Source organism: Adiantum capillus-veneris, chromosome 6 (genome assembly GCF_014529385.1).
Source record: "Adiantum capillus-veneris isolate H3 chromosome 6, ASM1452938v2, whole genome shotgun sequence".
In the NCBI taxonomy this organism is placed as follows: domain Eukaryota; kingdom Viridiplantae; phylum Streptophyta; class Polypodiopsida; order Polypodiales; family Pteridaceae; genus Adiantum; species Adiantum capillus-veneris.
Window position 1 is genome coordinate 40,500,552 of NC_140936.1, and position 27,745 is coordinate 40,528,296.

Below are 27,745 nucleotides of genomic sequence, written 5' to 3' on the forward strand. Positions count from 1 at the left end.
CACATCCCTTGGTACTTGCATAATGGAAGAACACCAAAATAAAGCAAAAGCCTGTTACATGGTCGGAAAACTAGAGATCTGTTTACTCGACAATTTTCCATAAAAACTACATCCCCTCTCACAAGAACAATGTAAAGAAGTAAAGAGTTGAAACTTCCTACATAATCTTATGCAACACAAGCCATGCCATTGCTACCAATAACAATGGGTCACCAGACTTAGCAGACAACTAGATACTGAATTACAACCTCTAAAACCATTGCAACGACTTTGTCCTGCCCGGGAATAAATCATGACCATTTTGCTACGCCTTCATGCTTGCATATCTTGGGTTCTTTTTTGCTCATCTTTTGGTTGGCCAATTTCAAAGAAACTAGAGGATTTGGCTCATACTGCATTGCTTGAGCTAATGCACTGAATTACCAATTTACAACCATTAAAGCCTATGAAGCCTCAACCAATAAACACAGGCAAAGTATTATGTATCAATGCATGTGCTTTTTACAGCCCTTAGCTTTATGAAGCTGCACCTTGTTCTTTGAGAGCCTTCTCCTTCTCAAATTGCTTAATCGCCGCTTCCATCTCATCATTTCCCCCTACAGCCTTCATCGTGTAAATGTACACTGATCCTACAAATGTGACGAGGCCAGCAGCCACTGCAAAATTTTTCATCTGCAGGCGAGAGTAGTTCTGTCGCATTCCTTGCATCAGAGAAGCCTTTGTCAGCTTTGCCATTTCCTGTGTAATAAAGACAGCACTCCACATTAATCATTTTGGACAAGAAAGTTTTTATTACCTCCTTTCACTCCACTCTCTAAATGTGAGAATGGCCCCTTTTGCACGAGCGTAGAGAGAGGAGGGAGTTGCAGTGTAGAGAGAGAAAATCCGAGAGCGTAGAGAGAGAATAGGTCTGCTCACGTAGAGAGAGAGAGAGAGAGAGAGAGAGAGAGAGAACTCTTCCTCTCTCTGGTATCCCCCCCCCCCCCCCCCTTTGTCGCGGCCTCTCAATCATGAGAAAGCCGAATAGCAAGGATGACCCGGTGGAGGATGCCATCCAAAAATGCAAAGAAGAACTGAGCGAGTCCATCTGCAAGATCAACCGCCACCTCTTAGGTACTATTAACGGCCTCGACGCACGCGTGGCAGCACAGGAAAGCACGATACGTAAACTCGAAGATCGCGTGAAGGCCCAAGATGAGGAAATCGCACTACTCAAGAAAGAGCTTGCAGAGGTGCGATCGCAGAATGTCCTCGAAGAGGGAGAACTTCAACCCTCTGTCATTGAAGAGCTTAACACGATCAAGGAACAAGTACGGGCCATCAAAGGTGGTGGGGAGCAACAAAAAGAAATGACGACCTCGTGGGTAGATGTCATCACAAAGACCCAACAGAAAGCAGAAAAGGCCGAAAAATGGATCGAGATTGTCAAGAAAGGGAAAGGCAAGGAAATAACTCCCACCCCCACACCAACCATCATCAACCTGACACTCGAAGAGGAGCAAAGGAGACGTGTGCGGGCCTTACACGTAAGGGTATGTGGCCTCAGAGACCAAGATAATGTAGACAAAGAGGTGAAAGAACTCATGACCTTGGTGGGGGTCAACGAGCAGACGCATACAAGGGCTTGGAGAGTGGGCACTAAGAAAAGTGGGAGCAATGGAGAAACCTCGAAGGAAAGGGCACTCATTCTCCGCTTCCCCTCCATGGAAGCGAAGAAAGATTTCTTGAAGAAGAGAGCGACTCTAAAGAAGACGGGCATCTTTCTTGGAGATGACCTCACCCTCTCGTAGATTGCTCATATGCAAGAAGTAATGCCGGAAATAAGAGCAGCAAGGGAAAAGGGGAAGATTGCCTTTTACAAGGATGGAAAGGTGGTGATATTGGAGTGACGCCCCGCATGACGGTGCGAGACCTATGGGACCACACTAAAGATGGCAACCTGGAATTGTAACGGGTCACTCCGTCTTGATGTAGGGGCCTTTGAGGATAGCTTTATGGGGAGAGACATCATTTTCTACTCTGAGACGCATCAAGCACCGGGACAATCCATGCCACAGGTGAGCGGATATAGATGGGAGACAGCCTGCAGACAAGAGACCAGATTGGAGCATCGAGGACGGGGCTCGGGGGGAGTGGCAGTTCTATTCAGGGAGGAACTGCAGCCAATGATATATATAGCACGCAAGGATGAACAGGCTACGTACATGTGGGTGAGGCTCAGGGCAGAGACGGGCAGATACCTCTACATTGCTATTTGTTACTTTCCTCCTAGTACGTCAGTATATGCATCACCTAGAGGACAATCCCCCTTTGCTATTTTGGATAATGACATATGGGAGTTTTCCAAGGATGGTGGCATTATCATACTAGGGGATTTCAATGCTAGGACTGCCCACCACCAGACAATATTCTATGATACTTCCGAAGAGATGCTCAGGGAGCTGGACGTCACAGAGATGGGTCTATCCAGACTATCACAAGATGAGGAATACACTGAGTATGGTAGATACTTGAGATATGGGAACCGCACACAGATTGGCCATTGTGAATGGCCTACAAAGATTTTCGACAGCTAGAGGTTTTACTTGCTTTCCACACCGACATAGTGCAAGGACAGTGGATTATGTTATGGCCCAGCCAGGTCTCATCCCATTCTTTCAGGATTTCATGGTGGGCACTAGGCCAGTTGGAGTAGTAGTTGATCATGCTATCGTGTCTTTCACCCTGACCTTTCAGTTTAGCACAGCTCCATTAGGTGGGGTCCCCATACACACTCGGTATACCTTCATGAGGGAGACGGATTCTGTGTATATGGATGAGATATACAGGCAGCTATGCACCCAGGAGCCGGGACGGCCACTAGATGAACTCACTCAGATTTTGACAGAGACGCTCCATGATGCAGCATCAGAGGCATACCCCCACGGCCAGCCCACATGGAGACGATCTGGGAACATGCCCCAGAACAGTTGGTATGATGAGGAGTGCAAAGAGACGAGGATCAAACTACAGAGGGAAGTGCTCACGGGTATTACCACACATCGACAGTCACGGATTATCTTTCGCCGCCTAGTGCGACAACATAAAAGGGCCTATCTATCTCAGCTAGAGCGGGATCTATATCAGCTATTTATAAGTCAGGACTCAGGCGAAGCATGGAGGCTATTCCACGAGCATTCACCACCACCCGCGGTCACCTCAACTGAGACATGGGGGGAATATGCCACATCTCTCTACACAGCATCAGGGCAACCACCTCTGCCGGACCCACTAGAGACATGCCCAAAGAAATGTTCTTTCTTTACTGCGGAAAGGGTAAGGAAAGCCATTGATAGGATGAAGACAAGGAGAGCGCATGATCATGATGGTTTGGTAGTAGCAGAGCACTTCATCCATGCGAGGGATATGCTTGCAGAGCTCCTGGCTATGATGTTTAATCGAGCCATGTATAAAGGCTTCCCAAAGACCTGGAGTATGTCTACGATTGTGCCTATTTTCAAGTCAGGAGATCCCATGATTCCCGCGAATTATCGCACCATCATGGTTGGCCACACATTAGCTAGGTTGTCTGCATCCGTCCTTGAGCAGGAGCTGAGTAGATGGGCAGAGCGAGAGGGAATAAGAGCACTAGGACAAGCAGGTTTCAGGAGAGGTTTCTCCACTCTTGACCAGATTCTGACACTCAGAGCTATTATTGAGGAGGGTAGACACCATGGCAAGAGAATCTATTGTAGCTTTGTGGATTTCCGCAAAGCTTTTGACACAGTGCCGAGAGCCAGACTTATACACAGACTACAGGACATGGGTGTGCCTACAGAGCTGATATGGGTTATTCAGGCTCTATACAGGATAGTGATGGGACGGGTATGCACCACTGAGGGAATGTATGACATGGTCCACTCCACTATTGGAGTAAAGCAGGGATGCCCACTATCCCCAATTCTTCCCCAATTCTTTTTGGGATGTATGTGGATGAGTTTTCAGACTATGTAGAGCGGCAGGGAGATAGGATGCTCAGCTAGCAAGGACATGGATTCCACTGTTACTATATGTTGATGATATTGTGCTGATTTCAGACTCCTTAGAGGAGATGCAATGTCATTTGGTTGCTCTGCATACATTTGCTCGTGACAGTGGATTGTCGGTCAATCTGGGAAAAACCAAGGTTATGGTGTTCAACACCACACCACAGTGGGTCAAGAGGTCGGCACCCACATTTATGTATGGCCAGGAAACTGTGGAGTACACAGATGCATATACCTATATTGGGGTAGTATTCAGTGGACCGGTGTTTTCGCTAAGGAGAGCATCAGAGACTAGACTGACGAGAGCATATGCAGCTTTGGGAGGACTGGAGAGGATGTGTTCGCACGTTCAGTTTCAGGAACCGCGAACAAAGCTATGGCTCTTTGACACTCTAGTGACTCCAGCTATGCTCTATGGAGTTCAGGTATGGGGACCCTCAGTAGACCACAATGGGAGCTCTGGTAATATAGATGGATGGAGATGTGTGGAGAGGCCTCTGGTCTCTATGATCGCTCGGATGATTTGGGCTAAGGCCTCAGTACCACATGAGATTATCCGAGCCGAGCTAGCCGGCCCTCCCCTCGTGGTGGAGGCACTGACGAGATCAGTGTCCTTTATGCACGGTTTATGGGATCTCCCCAGAGACAGATACGCTCGGCTTGCCCTGGAGTCATCTCGACAACTAGCTCTACAAGGCGATACAGCATGTTGGTATGGACAGATGGCATCATGGTTCTAGTCGCATGGTCTCAATATGGATAGATTACCTCCGCTTCAATACTCCTTGGATGCACCCTCCTTGTCTCTCACACGGACAGAGATCACCAGGCTCATACGTCAGGATCTGATTCAACTAAATACCAGGAGCACATGGATACAACCGACACAGGAGTTGGGCACGAAGATGGCCTTCTACAGAGAGCATCTTCTCCAACTCACGGAGGACGGATTTGTGACTAGGCCACCATACATGGATACACACTTATCTCATGGAATAAGATGCGCTATTGGACAGATACGCACATCCTCACATAAGCTCTAGATCGAGACTGACCGATTCCGAGGGGTGCCGACGAGACAGGAGCCAGGATATGTCACCTATGTAACTCAGAGCCAGAGACAGAACTGCACTACACATGCCACTGCCCGGCATACTATGAGATACGCGGACGCTTCCACTGCTTGTTTAGAGAAGGGTTCGGACCTTTTTCTAGAGTCATGAGATACAAGGATTAGAAGTGTCTCGGATTGTTCCTGCTAGAGCTGCGCAGACTTCGGGAGAGCTTGCTGAGGACATTAGGGGAAAGACAGTCTCAGAGACGAATCACAGAGTTCTTTACACCAGACAGAGGAGAGCAAACAGAGCAGTCATTACAGCCTACTCATACTAGAGGTACACTGCTTGACAGAGCCACTGAACTTGGCAGATCCAGACGTCCACGACCTCGGGGGTGCAGGGGATCGGGGAGCACCACAAACGGAGAGTGAGAGAGAGAAGGAGACAAACGACACACAGATATGGGTGGGGAGACTCAATGAGTGAGCAGCCCCCTATACACTTATGCTATGTATAAGGTATACAAGTCAGTGGGCGCCCAGACTCTGGGCGGCCGCGCAAGGCACATGCACCTATACCCCAACAACCTCCCACTTAAAGACGACTGTGCCTTTAAGCAAGGGAACCTAGTCTAAAGACTACAAAAGGCGAGAGAAAACCGCTCTCAACCGATGCCTACTGGCTGGCTGTGATCGTGTGCATCCAGCTGTCCTGCTCCCGTGTATGTCCATACACCACCAGACGTACCGCACACGTACCGCAAGTATGTACGCAATACCTGCATATCTCCCTCGTGCACTATGCCATCATCAGTCACCAAACGACTGACAATCCCAACTGCAAATGCTTCCACTGTAGCTGCGATATCCGGTCTCAAGATCAGCATCTCATACATGAGACCACCGAATGCCGATGCAATGCTAGCGGGCCCTGCTAGCTAGCTCTACGGAGCATGCATCAACATATATATCAATGGCAATAGGCATCTCTGATTGACAAGGCGTGTCAGCCACATGCATCTCCTGACTGTCCGCAAAAGACGCATCAACCTGTCGTGAAACCTCAGAGCAAACCAGCAGCTCTAGGTGTCTGCTGGAAGACATATCCTGCACAACTATATCCCCATGCTCACTGTCAAGCATAGAAAGGAATGACTGCATAATCGTTGACATCTCATTCTCCTCTGCAATCATCCACTGCAAACATGACCACTCAATCTGCTGTGACTCACTAGAGCTCTCATGCTCTAACTCCTTATGCATAGACTCTTTCACAACGTCCTCCTGTCGTGACTCACTAGAGCAAGACTGCTCTACCTGTCTATCCTGCATAGAAGTATCTCGCACAACTAACTCTCTGCTTTGCTCAGTCACTAGCAAAGCATGCATGTCTGACTCTGTCACCTCTCTGTGTGACTGCTCAAGTCGTGCCCCAACTGTGTGCACAACGAGCTCACTACTCTGCACTCCATGCAAAGCACCATGCAACCCATGAGCAAAAGAGACTGTCCGGGTCTCTCGCTCTCTGCATGGCTGTAACAAGATTGAGACTCGACCATCTCGCACCAGTACTACGTGCAATGGGTACCATGTGCCAACTCTAGCACCTCTCGCAATCACCAACGAACCCAAATGCAACGCAAAAGATCGCTCAAGCAGCGATACACGACATCCACTATCCCTGAGCTGTCTGATTGAGATCAAATCCCGTCTCAGATCTGGCACATAACGCACGTGACGCAGGGTAAATCTCATACCACTGGGCAAGGACAAACATACGTCTCCTGCACCCTCAATGTCATACACAACACCATCAGCCATGTGCACACAACCAAGTCTCCCACTAGAAAACGTGCTAAACCACTCACGATGCGACGTGACATGGAAAGTAGCATCTGAATCTAGTAACCAATGTGAAGACAATGTGCAATCCGATATGCAATCCGTAGACATAAGATCGTCTGAAGACAAGCTAGATGTAAATGTGACATCGCCATCACAAGCATACTAAGTAACCACCGTACTGATCTCACTAGCATCTGTCATGCCCAAATATGCATCACGCATCTGTCGCCTCCGTTGTCTCAAACGCCTGAAACATCGACGTCTAATGTGCCCTCTATGTCCACAATGCCAACATGTCAAGTCTCTATACCGTCGAGACTTGCGTGTGGGACCAATCTCTCCCATGGACATAGAAGTGGGACTAGACTCCCCTGTAGACATGGATGTCGCGTACACAGCATGTAAACTCTGCCATAGAGCATGAGTTGTAGTCTCCCTCGAGACCTGCCAGTAAACAGAATCAACCAGATGCAAATGAATCGTAGACATGGCTAACTCATCAAGATCCTGCCAATCATCCTCACGCATAGACTTGGGCTTCGCCGATAAACCACGCAAGGGTTTATCCTGCCCCAAATCTGCCAATGCAACAAGCATATGCTCCTTCCAAGCAACAAAATCTGCACCATCAAACTGTGTCAGACCATAACGCTGGAAGTCAAATGAAAATCAGCCATAATGCTCACAAAAGAGCAACCAACAATGAGTAGCAAATGTCAACCAAATCAGCCCTAAACTGGCTCGAATCGCATCAACAAAAGTCTACAAATATGGCTGTAAAATATGGCTGCAAATCAGCCCCAAAATTCAGCTCTTAAACAGCTGCATAAACAAGTCACAAACGTGTCCCAGATCAGCCTACAACTGAGCCATACATGGACACCTGCAAAGAGGAAACAATGGCTGAAAATTCAGCGCCCAAATAAGCCCTCAAACCTGCCTGTAAACTTGTAAACCTGTAGCTGAAACCTGCTGAAAAACCTCAAGCCATTAGTGCTCGAATCCGGCTACCTAGCTCGTAGCCACACAAGCATACATCACAATACTCACTCCTGTGAGTGTGCCAAGATAACTGTACGCCTGTCAAACCGTGAGCTAATCACCAAGCCCACACTGTGCGGTATCGATGCATACACACGCACAAATCTCCCACCTGCAGAGAACACCGCACGCAAATGCTGAGTGCAACCCGCAATCTCTACCTAGATCGCATAAATGATACGCATAAAACTCCTGGGAAAATTTTGCCAAAGTTTCGTCAGTAAAACGGCCACAAAACCAATAACCAAACTGACTGCACGCTCAAAACCATGAGCAACCAAAGCGCATCAAACCGCACTCCAAATGCATGCACCAATCTCCACACTTTGCATACATCATTGCAAACACCTGCAAATCTAGTACACAAATATATGCTCTACCTGTGACTGCCAAAAAAACATGCTGGAGGCATACATTGCCGAGCTCAAAATGCAATCACATTAGTCTCCCTGAGCATCAAACCACATAAGGCATACATCGTATCCTCCCACCTGTGAGGAAACTTGCAGCAAATATCACTCTCACATCTGAGAGCAAACCATGTGTGGAATCCTCGACACACAATAAACAACTGCTGCTGCTGCAGAAAATTCAGCGTTCAGAATTTTAAAATTCTGATATGACGAGCGCGTCCGGAGCATGCCAAAACCCCAAGGTAGACTCTTGGATCACATGTATCCGAGTCCGGGTGTGAAAGCTATGCCAAAAAAGGCTGTTTTCGGCCCAAAAACGCAGCAAAAACTTGCTGCTGCTGCAGAAATTTCAGAGGTCAAAATTAGCTCAAATGGACATCACCATTGCGTCCGGAGCGTGCCAAAACCCCAGGTTACACCTTAACCTTGCATAAATCGCATTCCGTATGCAAAAGTTATGCAAAAAACACTGTTTTTGGGGCCCGAAAAATGACCTGCGGAAATGAAAATCTGCATTTTTCCTGCAAGTATGGTTGCAAATAACCATACACACTTGCAATACACTCTTCCCTCAAGCTTGGGAATGCCCCTCAAGCTTCCATGAGCACAGATCTGGTGGTTGCTCACCGATCTCAAGCTTCCACCGAAAGCGAGCTCACCATAGCCGAAAGCTCACTCCTCTATAGCACTCCATCTGTCGCGAAGCCAAAGCTCTGATACCAATTGAAGGGGATCGGGGAGCACCACAGACGGAGAGTGAGAGAGAGAAGGAGACAAACGACACACAGATATGGGTGGGGAGACTCAATGAGTGAGCAGTCCCCTATACACTTATGCTATGTATAAGGTATACAAGTCAGTGGGCGCCCAGACTCTGGGCGGCCGGGCAAGGCACAGGCGCCTATACCCCAACAGAGGGGTCTCCCACTACCGACGAAGGTTGCAACAGAAGATACAGATCACTCTAGCTCGACATGCAAGACGCCCAACCAGAGTTCTGACCATGGAGGAAGTCGATGAGATCCGACAACGACCGATGAGAGATTTCATCTGAACCCACAAACCCCCCCCTCCCCCCCCCTTCCCTCCCCCCCTTATTCCCTTTCTCCTTAATGCCTTAGTGTTTTAGTGTTAGTTCTTTGTAACTTGGTAATTTCCATACTTAAACATGGTATCAGATTCACCAATTGTAACTTTTTGGTCTCATAGGTCATTTTGGCCTTTTGAAGACGTTAATATAACATTTCATTTCATTTCATCTCTCTCTCTCTCTCTCTCTCTCTCTCTCTCTCTGCCGCACTTCCTCGGAGACTGATGTTCATTTTAGCTTTTATTATTTGTACCCAGACAATGTATTACATCCACCAAGGTTGTATCAGTTTGGTCTCATTGGTCATTTTGGCCTTTTGAAGACTTTTGATATAACATTTCATCTCTCTCTCTCTCTCTCTCTCTCTCTCTCTCTCTCTCTCTCTCTCTCTCAAAGAAAAGAATCTTCTATTTAGAAAAATGAACATCTCAGGAGCAGTCACTAAGTTCAATATACAAAATATGCCGATTACCACAGAGGTGTGATCCCAAAATCCACCGACTATAAGATAAATACTAGGACTACTAGTTGGTTCTCATTCGCTCACATCTCATAACATATACATGTGTCATAGGCACAACACTTGGGCGTGTTTATGCATGAGTGGGCCTGTTGAGGCCGTGAGTAAATATATGAATAAAACTTTTTATGATATACTGAAACATATGTGCAAGGACTCCAAGCTCAAGGCGGTCTATAGGAGTCACAGAGGATGAACTAGGGCGGCGGGGAATAATCCAGCCCTGTGGCACTGTAAAGAACGTAATGGTGCGTACCCATCGTCTCAAGAACATATGGTGGTGCTCCTCCACTGCCCTGGAGGAAGTATCCCGTTGACGCGGAAGAGTGCTAACTCACTCAATCCACATACCACAAAGTATATCGCAGAAATGGAAGGCTGACCACCAATAACATGCAAGCATCTAGCCTTCCAAATCATCCACAAGGGGACTGCAACTACAATAGCAAAAATCAGATCGCATGGTTGAGGCTCAAAAGCATGTATGATAATCTAACAACATATCCAATGTGCCCCGTTGATCACCGAGATCTGTCAAGAGGGTAACGGGATCCTCTCCTTTCCCCTTCAACAAGGTGAGAACCCGGGAGCTGTAACAGCCAGCAAACCATACCCCAGGAGACAAAACTTGTGCAAACACCCACATGACGAAGCCGGGCACAAACTGTACACCAAACCATATGCACACGTGGGAAAACCCAAAGGCAGTGGGTGGAAGTATCTGTCAAAAAGTGATGACGTAGCATGGCCTAAAGTATAGAAAGTGGCCGAAGGGACCAAAACCCTAGTGTAAAGAAGTAGAAGAAGTTGTGTCCAACTTGTAGGTTTTGGTCGAGAGGCCCAAAAATGGCCTTAGGTTTGAAAACCTAACCATACCAACTTACCAACTTACCAACTTGAAAGACTCGGCCGAGGGGCCTAAAACCTTAGTAAATAAAGCAAAGGCCAAAACTTGCATAGAAGTTAATGACGTGGATTTTCACGAATCGCGTTGATGACGTGGCAGGCTGTATGGAATTCCGCAAATTGCGATGAGCTTTTGGAGTGACAGTTTTTGGTCCAATTGCTTTTAGAAGAGAAGCTGGTCATGTAACTGCTTTTGAGTTTGGCTAGGGGCCTTTATAAGTGAGCCTAAGGCCTCATGTCAGGTGCAACGGCAGTGTTTAAGGATTTAGCTCGGATCTAGTACTCCGCACAAACACAAGGGACACTTTACTTGACTTGAAAGAACTGAACTGAACTGAATGAGAGAGAGAGAGAGAGAGAGAGAGAGAGAGAGAGAGAGAGAGAGAGGTCCCAAACCTCAAGGGCCCCCTTGCTCTGTTGCTAGAGCAAGTACTTTCTTTATTCTTGCACAAAGCTGATACAATGACTAAATGCTGATATGTTGATGCTAATGGGTACTGATGCTACTGATGTTGGGTACTATTGAGATACTGATGGGTATTGAGGGGTCTTGCGGGGTGTTGAGGGTACTGATGGGTTTTGTGTCGACAATGATAACAACAACGAGGAGGTACAGATGGGTTCTGTGTCGACGATGACGACGACAACAACGAGGTACTAATGGGTTCTCTGTCGACGACGACGAGGTACTGAGGGGTTCTATGTCGACGACGATGACGACAACGACAACGACGAGGTATTGAGGGGTTCTATGTCGATGACAACGACGACGACGAGGAGGTACTGCTGGGTTCTATGTCAACGACGATGATGACGAGGTACTGAGGGGTTCTATGTCGACAACGATGACCACGACGACGACGACGAGGTACTGATGGGTTCTATGTCGACGACGATGTCGAAGCTAATGGGCTGAAATCTGAATATGCTCTTGATGGTCGTGGCTGAAACCCGAAATCACTGCTGGGAATGCTGATGGGAATCTGCTAATGCGGCGAGGCTACGGGCTGTTCGGCCGTCGTCGTGGATGATGATGGCTGAAAATTGAAAAACGCTGGCTGTTCAGAGGGCTGAAAACTAAAAACAATGGTGGACACTGCGAGGACTGCGACCACGGGGAGGCTAGGGCAGGATATGTTGCGGGGTGTTAAGGGAAAAGCAAAACGATGCTGCTGGCTGAAAACACTAATGGCCGATCTTGGAAAACGCTGGAGATGATGACATCCCAGGTGCTTGGTATTGCTTGGTTCTTGAGAGGCACCTTTGCTCCTCCTCTGGCTTCTACTGGTGCACAAAGGGCTGGTTAAATAGGTACAAATGCTTGGGTCGGGCAACCATCCCAACAAGGGTAAAACGAAAAGTCACTTATTCATAAAATGCACTTTAAGAGGTGGTTCACGCGCAGTAAATGCTTAAGTGCTAAAATGTGGTCCTATGCAAGAGAGGGTATGCAACTATGACCAGCCTGGACATGCACGTCCTGCTAGAGGCTCAAAGGTGCCAAGCTAGGTCCTAAGCTAAAACTCATGCTAGACTGTAGCAGAAGCATCCACGTAGCGCAAGTGAAGTGTGCACGTGACGTCCCCCCCTTGTTAGAGGTGAGGCACATCTACCGAACTTCTATCTTTGGATTCTTTCTATGCTTCTAATGCTTGTGGATGCATAAGTGATGAAGATTCCTCCAAACGGGTAATGTAGATCGGCTGCGATGTAAACACCGACCACACGAGTTACTAGGTAGCCTTACTACTGTCGCAGAATACCAGCCATGGTGCTGACTCTGCCTTGCAAGCAAGTACTACTACTTGAATAGTCCTGTCGTGAAAACATTCCAGGTGAAGCTGAAAGGTAAGGATGTTCGGAGGTATATCCAAGGGTTGCTTGTCGACAGAAGTGGATGTACCCTACGTGTGAATGTGAATGCAGAAGAGGATCCTTTCTCCAATCCCTTTCATATCCGCATACAGAGCAAGTAGATCTTGGTACTCAAGATCTGACTTTTCGTGTATCCGATGTCGATCTTCCTTCAAAGACATGGCAATGAAGATGGGGTAATGGATGTATGATATTGAGGGTGCTCTGTCACAAGACGGGCACCACGTACCAATAGAAAAGAACAGACTGAACAGACTATTAGCACTTCAATAACAACTGAACTGAAAGAGAGACACGACACGCGACACGGAGTAGCGGAATTCCACCCCACAGAGTATTGGCCCCAAACTTTGGCGCCCCTTTCGATATTCTTTATATTGCATCAACTCAGTACAAGCCGGTACTCCAAACTCTGCACCTTTTCCAGGAAGCATGCCCAAGAATGAGCCCATGGCCTCATATTTAAAGGCCCTAGGCTCCAAAAGCAATTTACAGTGAAAAGCCTTCAAACTCAAAAGCTTCTGGTCCAAAAGCAATGCCAAAATGCTACCAGCGTAAATCACGGAATTCCGTACATCCCTGAAGCTCAAAGAGACATTAGTGACCCTAGTATTCAAAAATCGAGGCATCTGTTGACAAAGGAGCGGAGTACCCAGATCTCTGGGTAAGCCGAAATCGGGGTTCCATTTGGAGTAGACTATGCCAAACCAAAAGCTTCAAGGTAAAGTTTCACAATCTGAGGAGTATCTGCTAGGTCCTCCTCCTCCATCCACTTCACATCCAATGCAGGATAGTTCTTGAATTTAACCAAGAACCGCATTCTCACTTTACCCTTATTCTTTCTGTCCTTATGTGCCAATATCTGTTCAGGAACAAGGATCTCCTCATTTTCTTCCACTCCGGGTTGCTCATCAGGTTCCCAATCTTCGGGCACATCACCTCTTAAAGGTTTCAAGAGACTCACATGAAATGCATTGTAAATCCTCGTCGTGTCAGGCAGTTTCAATCAGAAGGAGACATCATTGATCTTTTCGGAGATCTGAAAGGTCCATAGTATAGCATACTAAGCTTTGGAAAAAGCCTCTCCTTTCCCTTTTTTTTTCACAAGCGTGTCTTCTCAAAACGTAAGAGCACCCAATCATTCTCCTTCAATTTCAAATCGCGACGATGGCGATCCGCTGCCTTTTTCTGTCTTTCCTGAGATTTATGCAAAGTCTCGTGGACCTTGGCAAAAGCCGTGTCCAAGTCGCGCGTGTACTCATCGGCTTCAAAAATCTTATCTTTCGTGCTTAGGAAGGGTGGAACTTTCGCAGCACCTTCAATAATCTCAAATGGCGCCTTCCCCGTCGAAGAGTGTATCGTTTTATTATAGGAAAATTCCACCGAAGATAGATACTTTTCCCATTGAGTAATCTAAAACCATTGAATTGGCAATCTCAGATTGCCCGTCAGTCTGTGGAAAGATGAGGAGAACTACAACTGCGTGCCAATGTTCTCCCAAATTGCCTTTCAAAACAAACTCGTAAATCTGAGGTCCCTGTCGGAGACAATCGTCTCGGGCATACCATGTAATCTGAAGATCTGGGCCACAAATAGTCTCGCTAAGTGATCCAGCTTGACTGTTTTCTTCACTGGAATGAAATGAGCATGTTTGCTAAATTTGTCAATAACAATGTTAGGTGCAGCGGAATGATTGTTTGCGCTTTGCTCAAGATGAGTGCTCCGAACTGTGCTCAAGGTTCCTTTTGTTCTTATGGAAGGTAGAGCCTTCTGTTCTTAATGAGAGAATACTATGATCACAAACAAAGTGAATGGACACTGTGTGTGCAAGTGTATGAGACTGAGAGATAGAGAGAGAAGAGAGATACGACATCAGAGACGTAAAACCCTCCTCCGAAGGCCCCACTCTCATCGGCAAGAGTGGTCTACTTAAGATTGCACAATCTGATACAAATGAATGCAAGTGACTGATGCAAGTCTAGGCTATGTCGACGATGATGACGAAGTCGACCTAAGGGCTGAAATCTGCAACCTTCTAACTGCTGTCCCAAAAACGCTATGGGTTGAAATCTGCGACTAGTCCGAAAACGCTGTTTTGAGGGGGCTGTCTCGGTGGTTCCTTAACGCTGAAAATCTGCAGTTTAATGGCTGAAAACTGAGGTCTTACTGGGGCTGAATCTGCTACTGTTTCATGGCTGAAAAACGTTGATGCAATGCCTCCAAAAACGCTAGCAAAGCTGGTCCTTGCAAAAACGCTAGGTGGCTGGGTACTGTGGCGATGCAAATCTGATGCAGAAACGCTAGTGACTGGGTACTGCTGGCGTTAGTGCTAGATGAAGAAAACGCTAGGTGCATGCTGCTTGGAGAAAACGCCAAGGCTTGGGATCTTGCTTGGAGGGGGAAACCGCCAAGGTTCTGCTGAGAAGTTGTCTGCTGAGCTTGGCTCCTGTTGCCTCTTCTGCCAAATAGTGCTAGCTTTGATTTGCTTATATATTTTCTTAGCAAAATTGCCCTACCTACTTTTGTTGGAAAGTCACTTAAATTAATAAGTGAAAAATGTCAAAAATAGGGAAAATAGGCTAAATGCACTAGAAAAATCTCCTAACTGATTCTAATGGATTCTTATGGGAATATTGATGATCATGCTATGTGCAACCAGAGGATATGCATCTACACTAAGTGACTGGGCATGCACGGTCTACAAATAGACTCACAAAAAAGTGCCAGATCACTTCTAATCTAGACTGACTGGACTTACTGCACCCTGTTCATGCTGTAGCTTGTCCACGGACACATAGGGTTGGATGTGTCACGTGACAAACAATCCAGATACCATCGTGACCACTCTCCGTTCTGGGTGATCAAAAATGAAATCCATTGCAATACTTTCCCAGGGGCGGGTGGGTATGGGCAAAGGCTGTAACAATCGCTGTGCTTTATGCATGTCAAACTTGACCTTCTGGCATACCAAGCAATTGCGCACAAACTCATCCAGTCCTTCTTGAGTCTCGGCCAAAATAAGTATCTCTCGACCCCTTTCAAGGTGGTAGCAATGCCACGGTGACCCGTAAAAGGTGGACAGTGGCATTCGATCATAACCTTTTCCCTCAACGGCTGTATAACGCAGAACATGGTTTTCCTCATCAAGTAGCCATCCGGAATTGAATATGCCGCTACTGTTTCCCCATCCTGTATCCGTGTAAAAATGTCTGTAAAATCTGTACCCGTGGCTGTAAGGTGCAGCGGAAGTGAATGTTGAACTTTGCTCAAGATGAGTGCTTTGAACTGTGCTCAAGGGTTCCTTTTACTTACAGAAGGGAGAGCCTTCCGTTCCTTTAGTGAGAGAGTGCAATGGACATAAACAAAGTGGTGAACACTGTGAATGAAGGTGCTGAGACTGAGAGATAGAGAGAGAAGAATACGACACCAGAATGTTGTCAAACCCTCCTCCGAAGGCCCCACTCTCTATGGCGAGAGCAGCCTACTTATGATTGCACAAATCTCTACAATGCTTGGACTTGCCAACGATGTCGACGACGATGAGACGGGCTGAAATCTGAAATCTCTAATGGCTGAAATCTGCAAATCTTTATCTGTTGAATTCTAACTCTAACGACGACGCGCTAAAAACGCAGATGCTGAAATCTGCGTTTTCCGGGCTGAAACTGTAAACTTCGCTGGATCTGACCGTGCGGCGAGGATCTGCTGCAGGAAGGTGAGATCTGCGAGGTTCGCGACTTGTTCTGCGATGTCTGACTGCTGAAAACTGAAAACGCTGGTCTAGGGGCTGATTCCGTCGTGAAGATCTGCAAAAACGCTGAGGTGTCTTGCAGATGCAAAAACGCTAGGGCTGAAAATATTCCTGCGGTGGGAATCTGCTAACACTGGGGCTGATATGCTGTGGTTCTGTCGCCAGGCTGATGCAGATGCAAAAACGTTGCCTGATCTGGGTACTTGTCCAAAAAACGCTAGGTCTTATGCTATGGTGCAGAAATGCTACAGATCTTTGGGGTCCTGCTGAGAAGTTTCCTGTGAACACACTAGTTCCTGCTGCCTCTTCTGCTAGAGAGTGCTAGCGCTAGGTTTCTATATATACAAACTTAGTGGATTTGCCCTACCCAGTTTCCAATAAAAGTCACTTAAAAATAATAAGTGAAAAATGTCAAAAATAGGAAAAATAGGTCTATGCACTATAAAAATGCTCTGATGGGTTATGATGGGAATGCTGATGATCATGCTGTGTGCAACCAGAGGATATGCATCTAATCTAAGTGTCTGGACATGCACGGTCTACGAACAGACTGACAAAAGTGCCAGATCACTTCCTATTCTAGAATGACTTGACTAAACTGAACCCTGGTCATGGTGTAGCTTGTTCACGGACACATAGGGTTGGATGTGTCACATGACAGCGGCATACTAGTCGACCATATCCTCGAAGCTCCTATGATGTATCGCGGAAAAATCCAGAACCAACGGCTTCCGAGACAAAGCATCTGCCACTAAATTCTTATCTCCCTGCACATGGTGTCACAAAGTGATGACGTGGCGGACAGCAGAAACCCTAATTTCTGCCAGAAACCCTAAAATTCCTGCAAACCCTAAAAACTGCCAGAAACCCTAATTCGCAGCAAACCCTAACTGCTGGCTGAAACCCTAATTTCTGGCGCCAGTGCCACGTGGCAGGGGTGTACGGATTTTCCGGAAATTGCGGCGCAATTTGCACCGGCAGCTTTTGGGCGTTGCTTTTTGCATAAAAGAGAGAGAACTTGCTTTTTTTTTAATAAAAAAAAAAGAGACTCTCTCTAAGAGAGAACTGATGCTTTTGATTTTTAAAGCTTTTGGGGCTCTGCTTTTGGGCATCCCTTGTAACCTTTAAATTAGTGGTGAGGGCCTCACTTCTCAGAGCATCTGGACCCAGAGTCTGAGAGTGAAACCCTAACCGCTCTCTTGTACTTTGATGATTGATTAATACAAAAAAGAAATACCGAAAGGAGCGCCAGTCTTTGGGGTCAATATCTCTAGGCACGGAACTCCGCCGGGCCAGTGCAAATCTATTGTGATCTGTGAATTGTTTTGAAGTGGTTATTTGGTACTGTCGCGGTTGATTCTTGACTTGGAGTGTCCAAGTTTGTTACAGTGGTATCAGAGCACGGCCAATTTCTCTTCTACGGGAAATCCGATCCCCGAATTTTTTTTTCCGCAGCACCTATGGCTTCAGGCAATGATCAGTCGACTCCCTCTGCATCTGGAGATGCGGGCTGGGATCACAACGAAGATTCAGACAAAGAGTATGGCCCGCCTCGGCCTACTCAGGCGGAGCAAAGAGAGATGGAGCGTCGTCAATTGATTGGCGATGCCAAGGACCCGAAGATGGCAAAATATATGAACCAGACCTCTTTGGAAGAGGTACAGAGGGAGTGGTAGAGAACCACAACACCACTCCTGAAACCCGCTCTCAAGAAACCTTTTGCCTCCAAGAAATATACGGAGAAGGAACTGGAGAACGTGGTTGATGCACGGATTGCTCAGCTTTTCGACGTGCAAAAGAAAGGCAAAAAGCACGGCAAAAAGCAGAACAAAGGTACTGACTTCCCGGGATATTTGGGTCGTCAGTCGACATTCGACAAAGCAAAGAAACTGAAGAAGCGCGTCAAGTTTGAAGGCCTACCCAGTTCTTCTTCTTCTACTAACAGTTCTTCTAGCTCTTCAGACTCGAGCGAAGAAGACAGGAAAAGCAAAAAACGAAGCAAGAAACAACGCTTCGGAAAGGGCAAGAAAAAGGCAAGGAAATCTAGGTCTCGCCCAGTGAGTGACACTTCTACAGAGGACTCGTCTACGGACAGTTCAGACTCTGACAACGGAAACTTTTATGCAAACAAGAGGAATTTTTACAAAGCCAACCAGTATGACTTTCTCGAAGATAAAAGCAAGAAAGTCCGAGAGTTTAAGGAAGGTGGCCAAGCACTTAAGTTTGATACTTTTTCGGGATACTCCGATGCTCCAAGGCTTTGTCTTTTATACAGCAGTTTGACATCGCTTTCGCAGGGAGGACGCTATTCAGAGCACTCCAAGATTCGGAGAGTTGCCTCTTATTTTAAGGGGAATGCTCGCACTTGGTGGTCCACGCTTCCATTTAGCAAGACTGTGCCAATTACATGGCTGAAATTCAAGAGGCTTTTTATTTCTTCTTGGTTGACTCAAGAGTTTGAGCGAGATATACGAGCTGCTTGGAACCATCTCCGGATGACCAAGAGCGATACAGTGAATTCTTACTGTGAAAGATTTTGGAACTCTTTTCTACCTGCCTCTTCATTCAAGAAGATCTCGTTCAGAGAACAGATTGAGCGGTTTACATTGGGTCTACCTACAGAGATCCGAGACCACTGCTTGGAACAGAAGTCAGCTTCTATTCAGGAGTTGATGAGTCATGCGAAGCGGGGCTTTGCAATTCACTCTAGCAGTCTGACCTACCCCACAGATGAGGTCACGACACAATGAACCGGACAGACTTCTAGGAATGAAAGTAGAAAAAGAAAGAGCAACCCAAAGAAAAAGGATGCACGACCCAGACTTACTCCTCAGGAGCGGACTCGCTACATCAGGGAGGGGAAGTGCTTTGGATGCGGGGAAACTGGACATATCTCCGCGAAGTGCCCTAAAAAGGCACAGAAAGAACACAATGACAAGGACGACGAAAGACAAGGACGACGAAAGGCCTCAGAGTTCGAGAGCAGTTGAGGACCGTGTACGAAAAGGCAAGATGAAAACAGGACTGGTTCCAGATTGTGTGGGTACTGATCCCGACACCATGGATGAGAGTACAGAACTTTGCCTCGCTAGGGGCAAAGTGAAAGAGCAAGAGGCCCAGATTTTCTTTGATGGAGGAACCAAGGCCAACTTCATTTCACCGGAATTGGCGGCGCGGCTCGAGATTACTCCCGATCGGATGGGACCACTTGCAGAGGCAGTTCTAGCGGCACCCGGCAGGGACGTAGCCATTACACCTGTCATTGGCAAACTTCGGTTGCATTGTCAGGGGTATTTGGGGCATGAGGACTTCTTCATAATGCCTTTGGAGGGTTGTGATGTTCTCTTAGGGATTCCTTGGTACCACAAGAACAACGCCATGGTCGATTATCGGGCGAGAAAAGCGACTTTGACTACAGAAAAGGACAGAACAATTGTACTTGATATTAAACTGAAGGGCGAGTCTGTCCCTATTATATCGGCTTCGGCCATTTCAAAATTAATGAAATCCAGTCTGTTTGTTTACTCGATCTTTATGAAAGAGTTGAGTGATGATGATAGGACAAATATGTCTAAACTTGATAAAGAACGCCAAGATTTTCTACACTCTCACGCCGATTGCTTCTCAGAAGGCTTGCCAGGAGAGTTACCACCTGCTCGTCCTGAAGATCATACCATTGATCTGATACCTGGTAGTACACCACCGAACCGGCCACCCTACCGTGTGAGCCGAGCACAGAATGAAGAGATTATGAACCAAGTGAAAGACCTCTTGGAAAGGGTCTTGTCCAGCCTAGTACTTCACCGTATTGCTCTCCAGTATTGTTGGTTTTGAAGAAAGACGGATCTTGGAGAATGTGCATCGATTATAGAGCTCTCAACAAAATCACCATCAAGAACAGATTTCCGATTCCTAGGATCGATGATATACTCGACAGGTTACAGGGATCCTCATGCTTTAGCAGGATTGACATGAAGAGTGGATATCATCAGATCAGAATAGCGCCGGGAGATGTCTACAAGACAGCTTTTCGAACGACTTTTGGGTTATTTGAGTTTTTGGTGATGCCATTTGGCTTAACCAATGCTCCTGCGACATTTAACCAGATGATGGATAGGATTTTTCGAGAGTACAAGCTATTTGTTGGCACTTTCTTTGACGACATCATTGTTTTCTCCAAGAATGAGGCAGAACATAGAGATCATCTGCTTCAGGTCTTTCAGGCATTACGAGATCACAAGTTAGTGATTAATGAAAAGAAAAGTGAATTTTTCCTACCAGAGATACACTTTTTGGGACACATTGTGTCAGCCGCAGGAGTGCAAATGGATCTGGCCAAGATAGAGACTATCCGTAATTGGCCCGACTTGAAGAATGTCCATGAAGTTAGAAGCTTCTTGGGACTGTGTTCGTACTACAGGCGGTTCATACGAAAGTTTGCAGAGGTTGCTTCCCCTTTGCATATCTTGACACAGAAAGGAGTACCTTTTTCGTGGGGACCCACAGAGGTGACTGCCTTTCAGACGTTGAAAGAGAAATTGACTACGAGACCTATTTTGACTTTGCCGGACTTGCAGAAGTCATTTGAAGTATTTTGTGATGCTTGTGGTCGTAGTCTGGGTGCGGTCTTGATGCAAGAAGGCCATGTCATAGCTTACGAGAGCCGTTTGTTCTCTAGGCCGGAGATGACAGCACAGATCTATGAGAAAGAGCTTTTGGCGGTTATCCATGCTCTTACTCAGTGGCGGCATTACCTACTCGGAGCGGATTTTACTGTCTTTACAGACCATCAGAGTTTGCGCTACTTCCGTTCACAGAAGCAGCTTTCGGAAAAACAGATGCGGTGGGCGAACATCTTGTCACAGTTCCACTTCCAGATTGTCCATGTGCAGGGACAGAAGAATGTGGTGGCAGATGCTTTGTCTCGGAAACCGTTGGTTCTGGCTATTTCCGTGATACATCATAGGAGCTTCGAGGATATGGTCGATCAGTATGCCACAGATACAGATTTTGCACATATTTTCACACGGATACGGGATGGGGAGATAGTAGCTGGATACTCCCTTCGAGAAGGCTACTTGATGAAAAAGACTATGTTGTGCGTTACACAGCCGTTGAGGGAAAAGGTTATGACTGAATGCCATTGTCCACCTTTTACGGGTCACCGCGGCATTGCTACAACCATGAAAGGGGTAGAGAGAGATTTCTTTTGGCCGAGACTCAAGAAAGATGTGGAAGAGTTTGTGCGCAGTTGCTTGGTATGCCAGAAGGTCAAGTTTAACAGGCATAAAGCACAGGGATTGTTACAGCCTTTACCCATACCCACCCGCCCCTAGGAAAGTATAGCGATGGATTTCATTTTTGATCTCCCGAGAACACAGAGTGGTCACGATGGTATCTGGACTGTTATTGACAGATTTAGCAAGCAGGCTCATTTCATTCCAGTGAAGAAAACAGTCAAGCCGGATCACTTAGCGAGACAGTTTGTGGCCCAGATTTTCAGATTACATGGCATGCCTGAAACAATTGTCTCCCACAGAGACCTCAGATTTACGAGTTTGTTTTGGAAGGCAATTTGGGAGAACATTGGCACGCGGTTGCAGTTCTTGTCATCGTTCCACCCGCAGACTGATGGGCAATCCGAGATTGCCAATTCAGTGGTTCTAGATTTATTGAAGTCTTATATCTCAGATCAGAAGACTCAATGGGAAAGATATTTACCTTTGGTGGAATTTGCCTACAATAACACGATACACTCGTCGACGGGGAAGGCGCCATTTGAGATCGTTGAAGGTGCTGCAAAGGTTCCACCCTTCTTGAGCACGAAAGATAAGATCTTTGAAGCGGATGAATATACGAGAGATCTGGATACGGCTTTTGCCAAGGTTCGCGAGACTTTGCAGAAGTCTAAAGAACGATAGAAAAAGGCAGCGGATCGTCATCGTCGTGACATGAAATTGAAGGAGGATGATTGGGTGCTCTTACGTTTTGAAAAGGCACGCCTACGAAAGAACAAGGGAAAGGAGAGGCTTTTTCCAAAGCTTAGTATGCGATACTACGGCCCTTTCCAGATTACTGAAAAGATAAATGAAGTCTCCTTCCGACTGAAACTGCTAGATACTTGGAGGATTCACAATGCATTTCATGTGAATCTCTTGAAACCTTTTAAAGGTGATGTGCCTCATGATGGGGAGCCTGATGAGCAACCCGAAGTGGAAGAAAACGAGGAGATCCTTGTTCCTGAACAGATTTTGGCACATAAGGATACGAAGAATAAGGGTAAAGTCCGAAGGCTGTTCTTGGTTAAGTTCAAGAATTATCCTGCACTTGATGCGAAGTGGATGGAGGAGGAGGACCTAGCAGATACTCCTCAGATTGTGAAACTTTACCTCGATGCTTTTGGTTTAGCATAGTCTACTCCAAATGGAACCCAGAATTCAGCTTGGCCGAAGATCTGGTGCAGTGGGATGCACAAGAGGGGAGTTACTCCACTCCTTTGTCAACAGATGCCGCGATTTTGATACTAAAGTCACTGATGTCTCTTTGAGCTTCAGGGATACTGAGAGCTGACAGTATTCTGCTGGATGACTTTATGAAATGGAATTCCTGATAATGATACTGATTTGTTTCTTCACTTCTTTTGAGTGCAGGAACTGATAGCCGAAATGACTGCAGCATTTTGGTCTGATTGATCTCGAATAGACATGGTTGCAATAGGGGTTAGTCAATCGGACATCGATGAGGTCCCGATTGGACCTAGATGTGATTGCTAGCTACATTGCCGATAAATCATGGTCTAAGATCCGAATGAATGTTGAATGTCATGTGATGTCCTGTAATGTCTGGTGATGTCATGTGATGTCGTGTGATGTGACTGTCGATTTTGTACATGTGCTAGATGTGTGTTCCTAGTACGTAGGTATTAACAGTCAGTGTCTGCTAAGACGGTTTATGGCTTTTGTCGGTTTTGCAGGCGTAATCGCGGTCGATTACAATGCTTTCAAGAGGGGGGTATGTCACAAAGTGATGACGTGGCGGACAGCAGAAACCCTAATTTCTGCCAGAAACCCTAAAATTCCTGCAAACCCTAAAAACTGCCAGAAACCCTAATTTCTGGCGCCAGTGCCACGTGGCAGGGGTGTACGGATTTTCCGGAAATTGCGCCGCAATTTGCGCTGGCAGCTTTTGGGCGTTGCTTTTTGCATACAAGAGAGAGAACTTGCTTTTTTTTTAATAAAAAAAAAAAAGAGACTCTCTCTAAGAGAGAGAACTGATGCTTTTGATTTTTAAAGCTTTTGGGGCTCTGCTTTTGGGCATCCCTTGTAACCTTTAAATTAGTGGTGAGGGCCTCACTTCTCAAAGCATCTGGACGCAGAGTCTGAGAGTGAAACCCTAACCGCTCTCTTGTACTTTGATGATTGATTAATACAAAAAAGAAATACCGAAAGGGGCGCCAGTCTTTGGGGCCAATATCTCTAGGCACGGAACTCCGCCGGGCCAGTGCAAATCTATTGTGATCTGTGAATTGTTTTGAAGTGGTTATTTGGTGCTGTCGCGGTTGATTCTTGACTTGGAGTGTCCAAGTTTGTTACACATGGACAATCTGAAAGTGAAACTGTGACAAGATGTTCGCCCACCGCATCTGCTTTTCCGATAGCTTCTTCTGTGACAAGAAGTAGCGTAAACTCTGATGGTCAGTGAAGACAATAAAATCCGATTCGAGTAGGTAGTGCAGCCACTGAGTAAAAGCATGGATAACCGCTAAAAGCTCTCTCTCATAAATTTGTGTTGTCAATTCCGGCCTTGAGAACAATCGGCTCTCGTAAGCAATGACATGGCCTTCTTGCATTAAGACCGCACCCAAACTACGACCACAAGCATCACAATACACTTCAAATGACTTTTGCAAGTCCGGCAAAGTCAAAACTGGTCCCGTGGTCAATTTCTCTTTCAATGTCTGAAAGGCAGTCACCTCTGTGGGTCCCCACGAGAAAGGGACTCCTTTCTGTGTCAAGATATGCAAAGGGGAAGCAACCTCTGTAAACTTTCTAATGAACTGCCTGTAGTATGAACACAATCCCAAGAAGCTTCTAACTTCATGGACATTCTTCAAATCGGGCCAATCACAGATAGTCTCTATCTTGGCCGGATCCATCTGCACTCCCGCTGATGAGACAATGTGTCCCAAAAAGTGTATCTCTAGTAGGAAAATGCCTGAAAGACCTGAAGTAGATGTTCTCTATGTGCTGCCTCATCCTTGGAGAAAACAATGACGTCGTCAAAGAAAGTGTCAACAAATAGTCTATACTCTCGAAAAATCATGTCCATCATCCGATCAAATGATTGGGCAGGAAATCCAGATACTCAGCGCTCTACTACAAGAGTAGTTTTCACACTCGGCTCGCGACCCATTTCATGGAGCAATAAGCGGCAACCCACCGTTGCGCTATCTTCTACAGAGGCGGAGTACAGAGCAGCTTGCTATGCTGCTTGTGAGGCCATATGGCTACGGAGATTACTGGGAGAGTTTTGTTTTCCCCAGACTGCTACGACTCGTCTTTTGTGCGACAATCAGAGTTGCATTGCTATTGCCAAGAACCCTATCTTTCACGCTCGGACAAAGCACATTGAGGTGCAATACCCCTATGTTCGGGAGCAGGTTTTGGCTAGAGATCTTCATTTAAAGTATGTCCCTACAACGGACAATGCAGCAGACATCTTCACGAAGGCTATACCTCAGCGGACTTTGGCTTCTCACCTTCGACTCATCTGTGTTGTCTCAGCATCCGGTGTAGAGAGGGGGTGTTAAGAGTTACACCATCATTGCTTCGCCATTTTGTACGGCTAGTGATTGTCTCGGGTTGGCCACCCATCCCACATCATGTAGATTGCATGGGCAGACATAGGACGTGTCCTGCCAGTCATTTTCTGAGCTTGGTTGGTGCACACAATTTTAGCCATTTTTAAGCTTTTATGTTTTTTGCACCAGTTACACATTTTGCCCTACCTCAACCTAAGATTCTATAAATAAAATGCTTAGGGTCTTGTAGTCATACATTGTGTATTGAGAGCATCATTTGCAGAGCACTTGTGTTCTCTCTCTCTCTCTCTCTCTCTCTCTCTCTCTCTCTCTCTCTCTCTCTCTCTCTCTCTCTCTCTCTCTCTCTCTCTCTCAAGCGTGTTCGGCGCGCGTGGCTCACACCCTCTCCGCTACTCACACTCACAAATCTCTCTCTCTCTCTCTCTCTCTCTCTCTCTCTCTCTCTCTCTCTCTCTCTCTCTCCAGCCCACACAGCCACTCTGCTACAAGCTTCAACGGCTCCTCCCAATCTCAAGAAGTCTCCCCCTTGCACCTATCCATGATCCCCATCTCTCTACCAACTTGTAAGAGATTTTAAAATGAGCGTATATGGCTCCCTTATAAAAGTCAATAAACATTTATTTATTTAAATAGCCTTAGAAATATTAGAATGTGGAGAGTTTCGACCCTCGTCGTCTCTTTAGAATATGTTTGCTCGGGCCGTGTTTAGACAGGTGGTGACAAAGAGGGGGAAAGGGGCATGCTTTCTTGGTGTTGGCTCCTAAGTAAGTGAGGTCCAATGCAAGGACGGTTACTTCATGCGCGTGCATGTTCTCCACATAGTAGCAGGCCAAAGTGCAGCCAATGCTTGCACCAACTTCAAATTGCTGCGCATAATGCAGCTTCTTGCTAGGTTTCCACAAACACGCAATTGGAACAGAGTGATAAAGCATATCAACTTTTGTTGCTAGTTGCTATCCAAATGCATTCAATAGAATAGCTAATGAGGACATACAAGATGTTTTCTACTACATCGTCACATGCGCTAAAAGGTCATAAATTCGGCCAAGTGTCCACATATCCTACTCCCAATGGCCTCCTTTAGAATTACACATGGGCAATGTCACAAGTTTACAAATCAACTTTGTCTTGGAACCTGCTATACCAACAAAACAACCTCTAGTTTACAATCCAAAACTTTTGCTTACAAGAAATCTTCACACCAAATGAAAGTGATTACACCTAAAGAGCACCAAGCAAGTATTGAACCTTAACATGTCCGACTAAGAATTTCAGCATTGTCACAGAACTTCCAAAAAGCAACATACAAACATTTGCATAAAACTTCCAGAAAAGCAACATACAAACACTATGTAATTATTCAAAAGAGTTGCATCCACCAATATGTCTCTGAAATATCACCTACAAATATAAAGACTCACAATTAGGCTTTGATTGAGTTGAAGACGTTCAAACTCCAGAGGCTCTTTGACTGCAGCACGCGCAGAAGGCAAGAGGCGGCAGATCCTGACCCCTGAGCTCTCGCGAGTCGCGGTAGCCCGTAGCAGGCAGCAGCGCAGATCACCAGGTAACCCCAACGTCCAGACTTTAAACTTCGATAACGAAATAAACAAGAGAAAAAAAGTGGGGAGGGAGAGAGAGAGAGAGAGAGACTCAAGTAGGCGCAGCCAATTTTGGTTTGGGTTGTAGAAATTCATGAAGAACCCTTCAAATTCCCAAAATATGCTGCTTAAATGTTGAGTGAATAACCATTACCTGCAATAGGGTTACATCTCTAAAATACTTGCCCAAAAAAAATAGCGTCCTAGGGTTTGCTGCAACCCTTTACCCACACTTCTTGATGTGAAGGCCTATAGAGCTTGTATTGATATCCCCCTCAAAATAGCCCATCCATCCCAAGCCTACAAGAGGCAAACAAGCACGGCATTTGAGCGTTGGTTTAGCTGGGTGTGATGTATCCTAGATTCAGTGTCTCCTTGAGTGTGGTCATATCAATGCGACTGGCCATTTAAATAAATCGTGGAACAATTCCTGCGCAAGTTCTAACTGTTGAAACCGATATTAAAATTGAAATCGAGATAGATTGCCGGATTAAAGCACAGACACACACACACACACACACACACACACACACACACACACACACACACACACACACACACACACACACACACACACACACACACAGAGAGAGTTGTTGAAGACCCGTGTTACACAGGGTGAGGGTTGAGGGAGATTAGAGTGAAGAGCGTAGCAATGTCCATAGCATTCTGTTTAGCTTTTAGGTGAAGATTGCATAGAATGCGGTGATTCTGAGGTGTCTTTTATAAATTGACACGTGTTCATGTGAGACTCGAGACACACACACACACACACACACTCACACAGTGAGAGAGAGACG

The 27,745-nt window shown here is 46.3% G+C and overlaps 1 protein-coding gene across 1 annotated transcript; it reads right to left on the reverse strand.

The window, feature by feature from the left end:
• Positions 1 to 136: 136 nt before the first annotated feature.
• Positions 137 to 27,063, reverse strand: LOC147455388 (cytochrome oxidase assembly protein). The gene is made up of 2 exons (XM_086515247.1): positions 26,766 to 27,063; positions 137 to 738 (listed from the first exon to the last, which is right to left on the reverse strand). The coding sequence occupies exons 1-2, from the start codon at positions 27,039 to 27,041 to the stop codon at positions 517 to 519; spliced, it is 498 nt and encodes a 165-aa protein (XP_086371373.1). The 5' UTR covers positions 27,042 to 27,063; the 3' UTR covers positions 137 to 516.
• Positions 27,064 to 27,745: the final 682 nt, after the last annotated feature.

What these genes read in the sequence shown, in the direction of transcription:
- LOC147455388 (XM_086515247.1), bottom strand. Translation starts at nt 27,041, where the DNA reads ATGAATTTCTACAACCCAAACCAAAATTGGCTGCGCCTACTTGAGTCT. An exon ending in AACTCAATCAAAGCCTAATT is followed by an intron (nt 739 to 26,765) that starts GTGAGTCTTTAT and finishes TTTATTACACAG; the next exon opens with GAAATGGCAAAGCTGACAAA.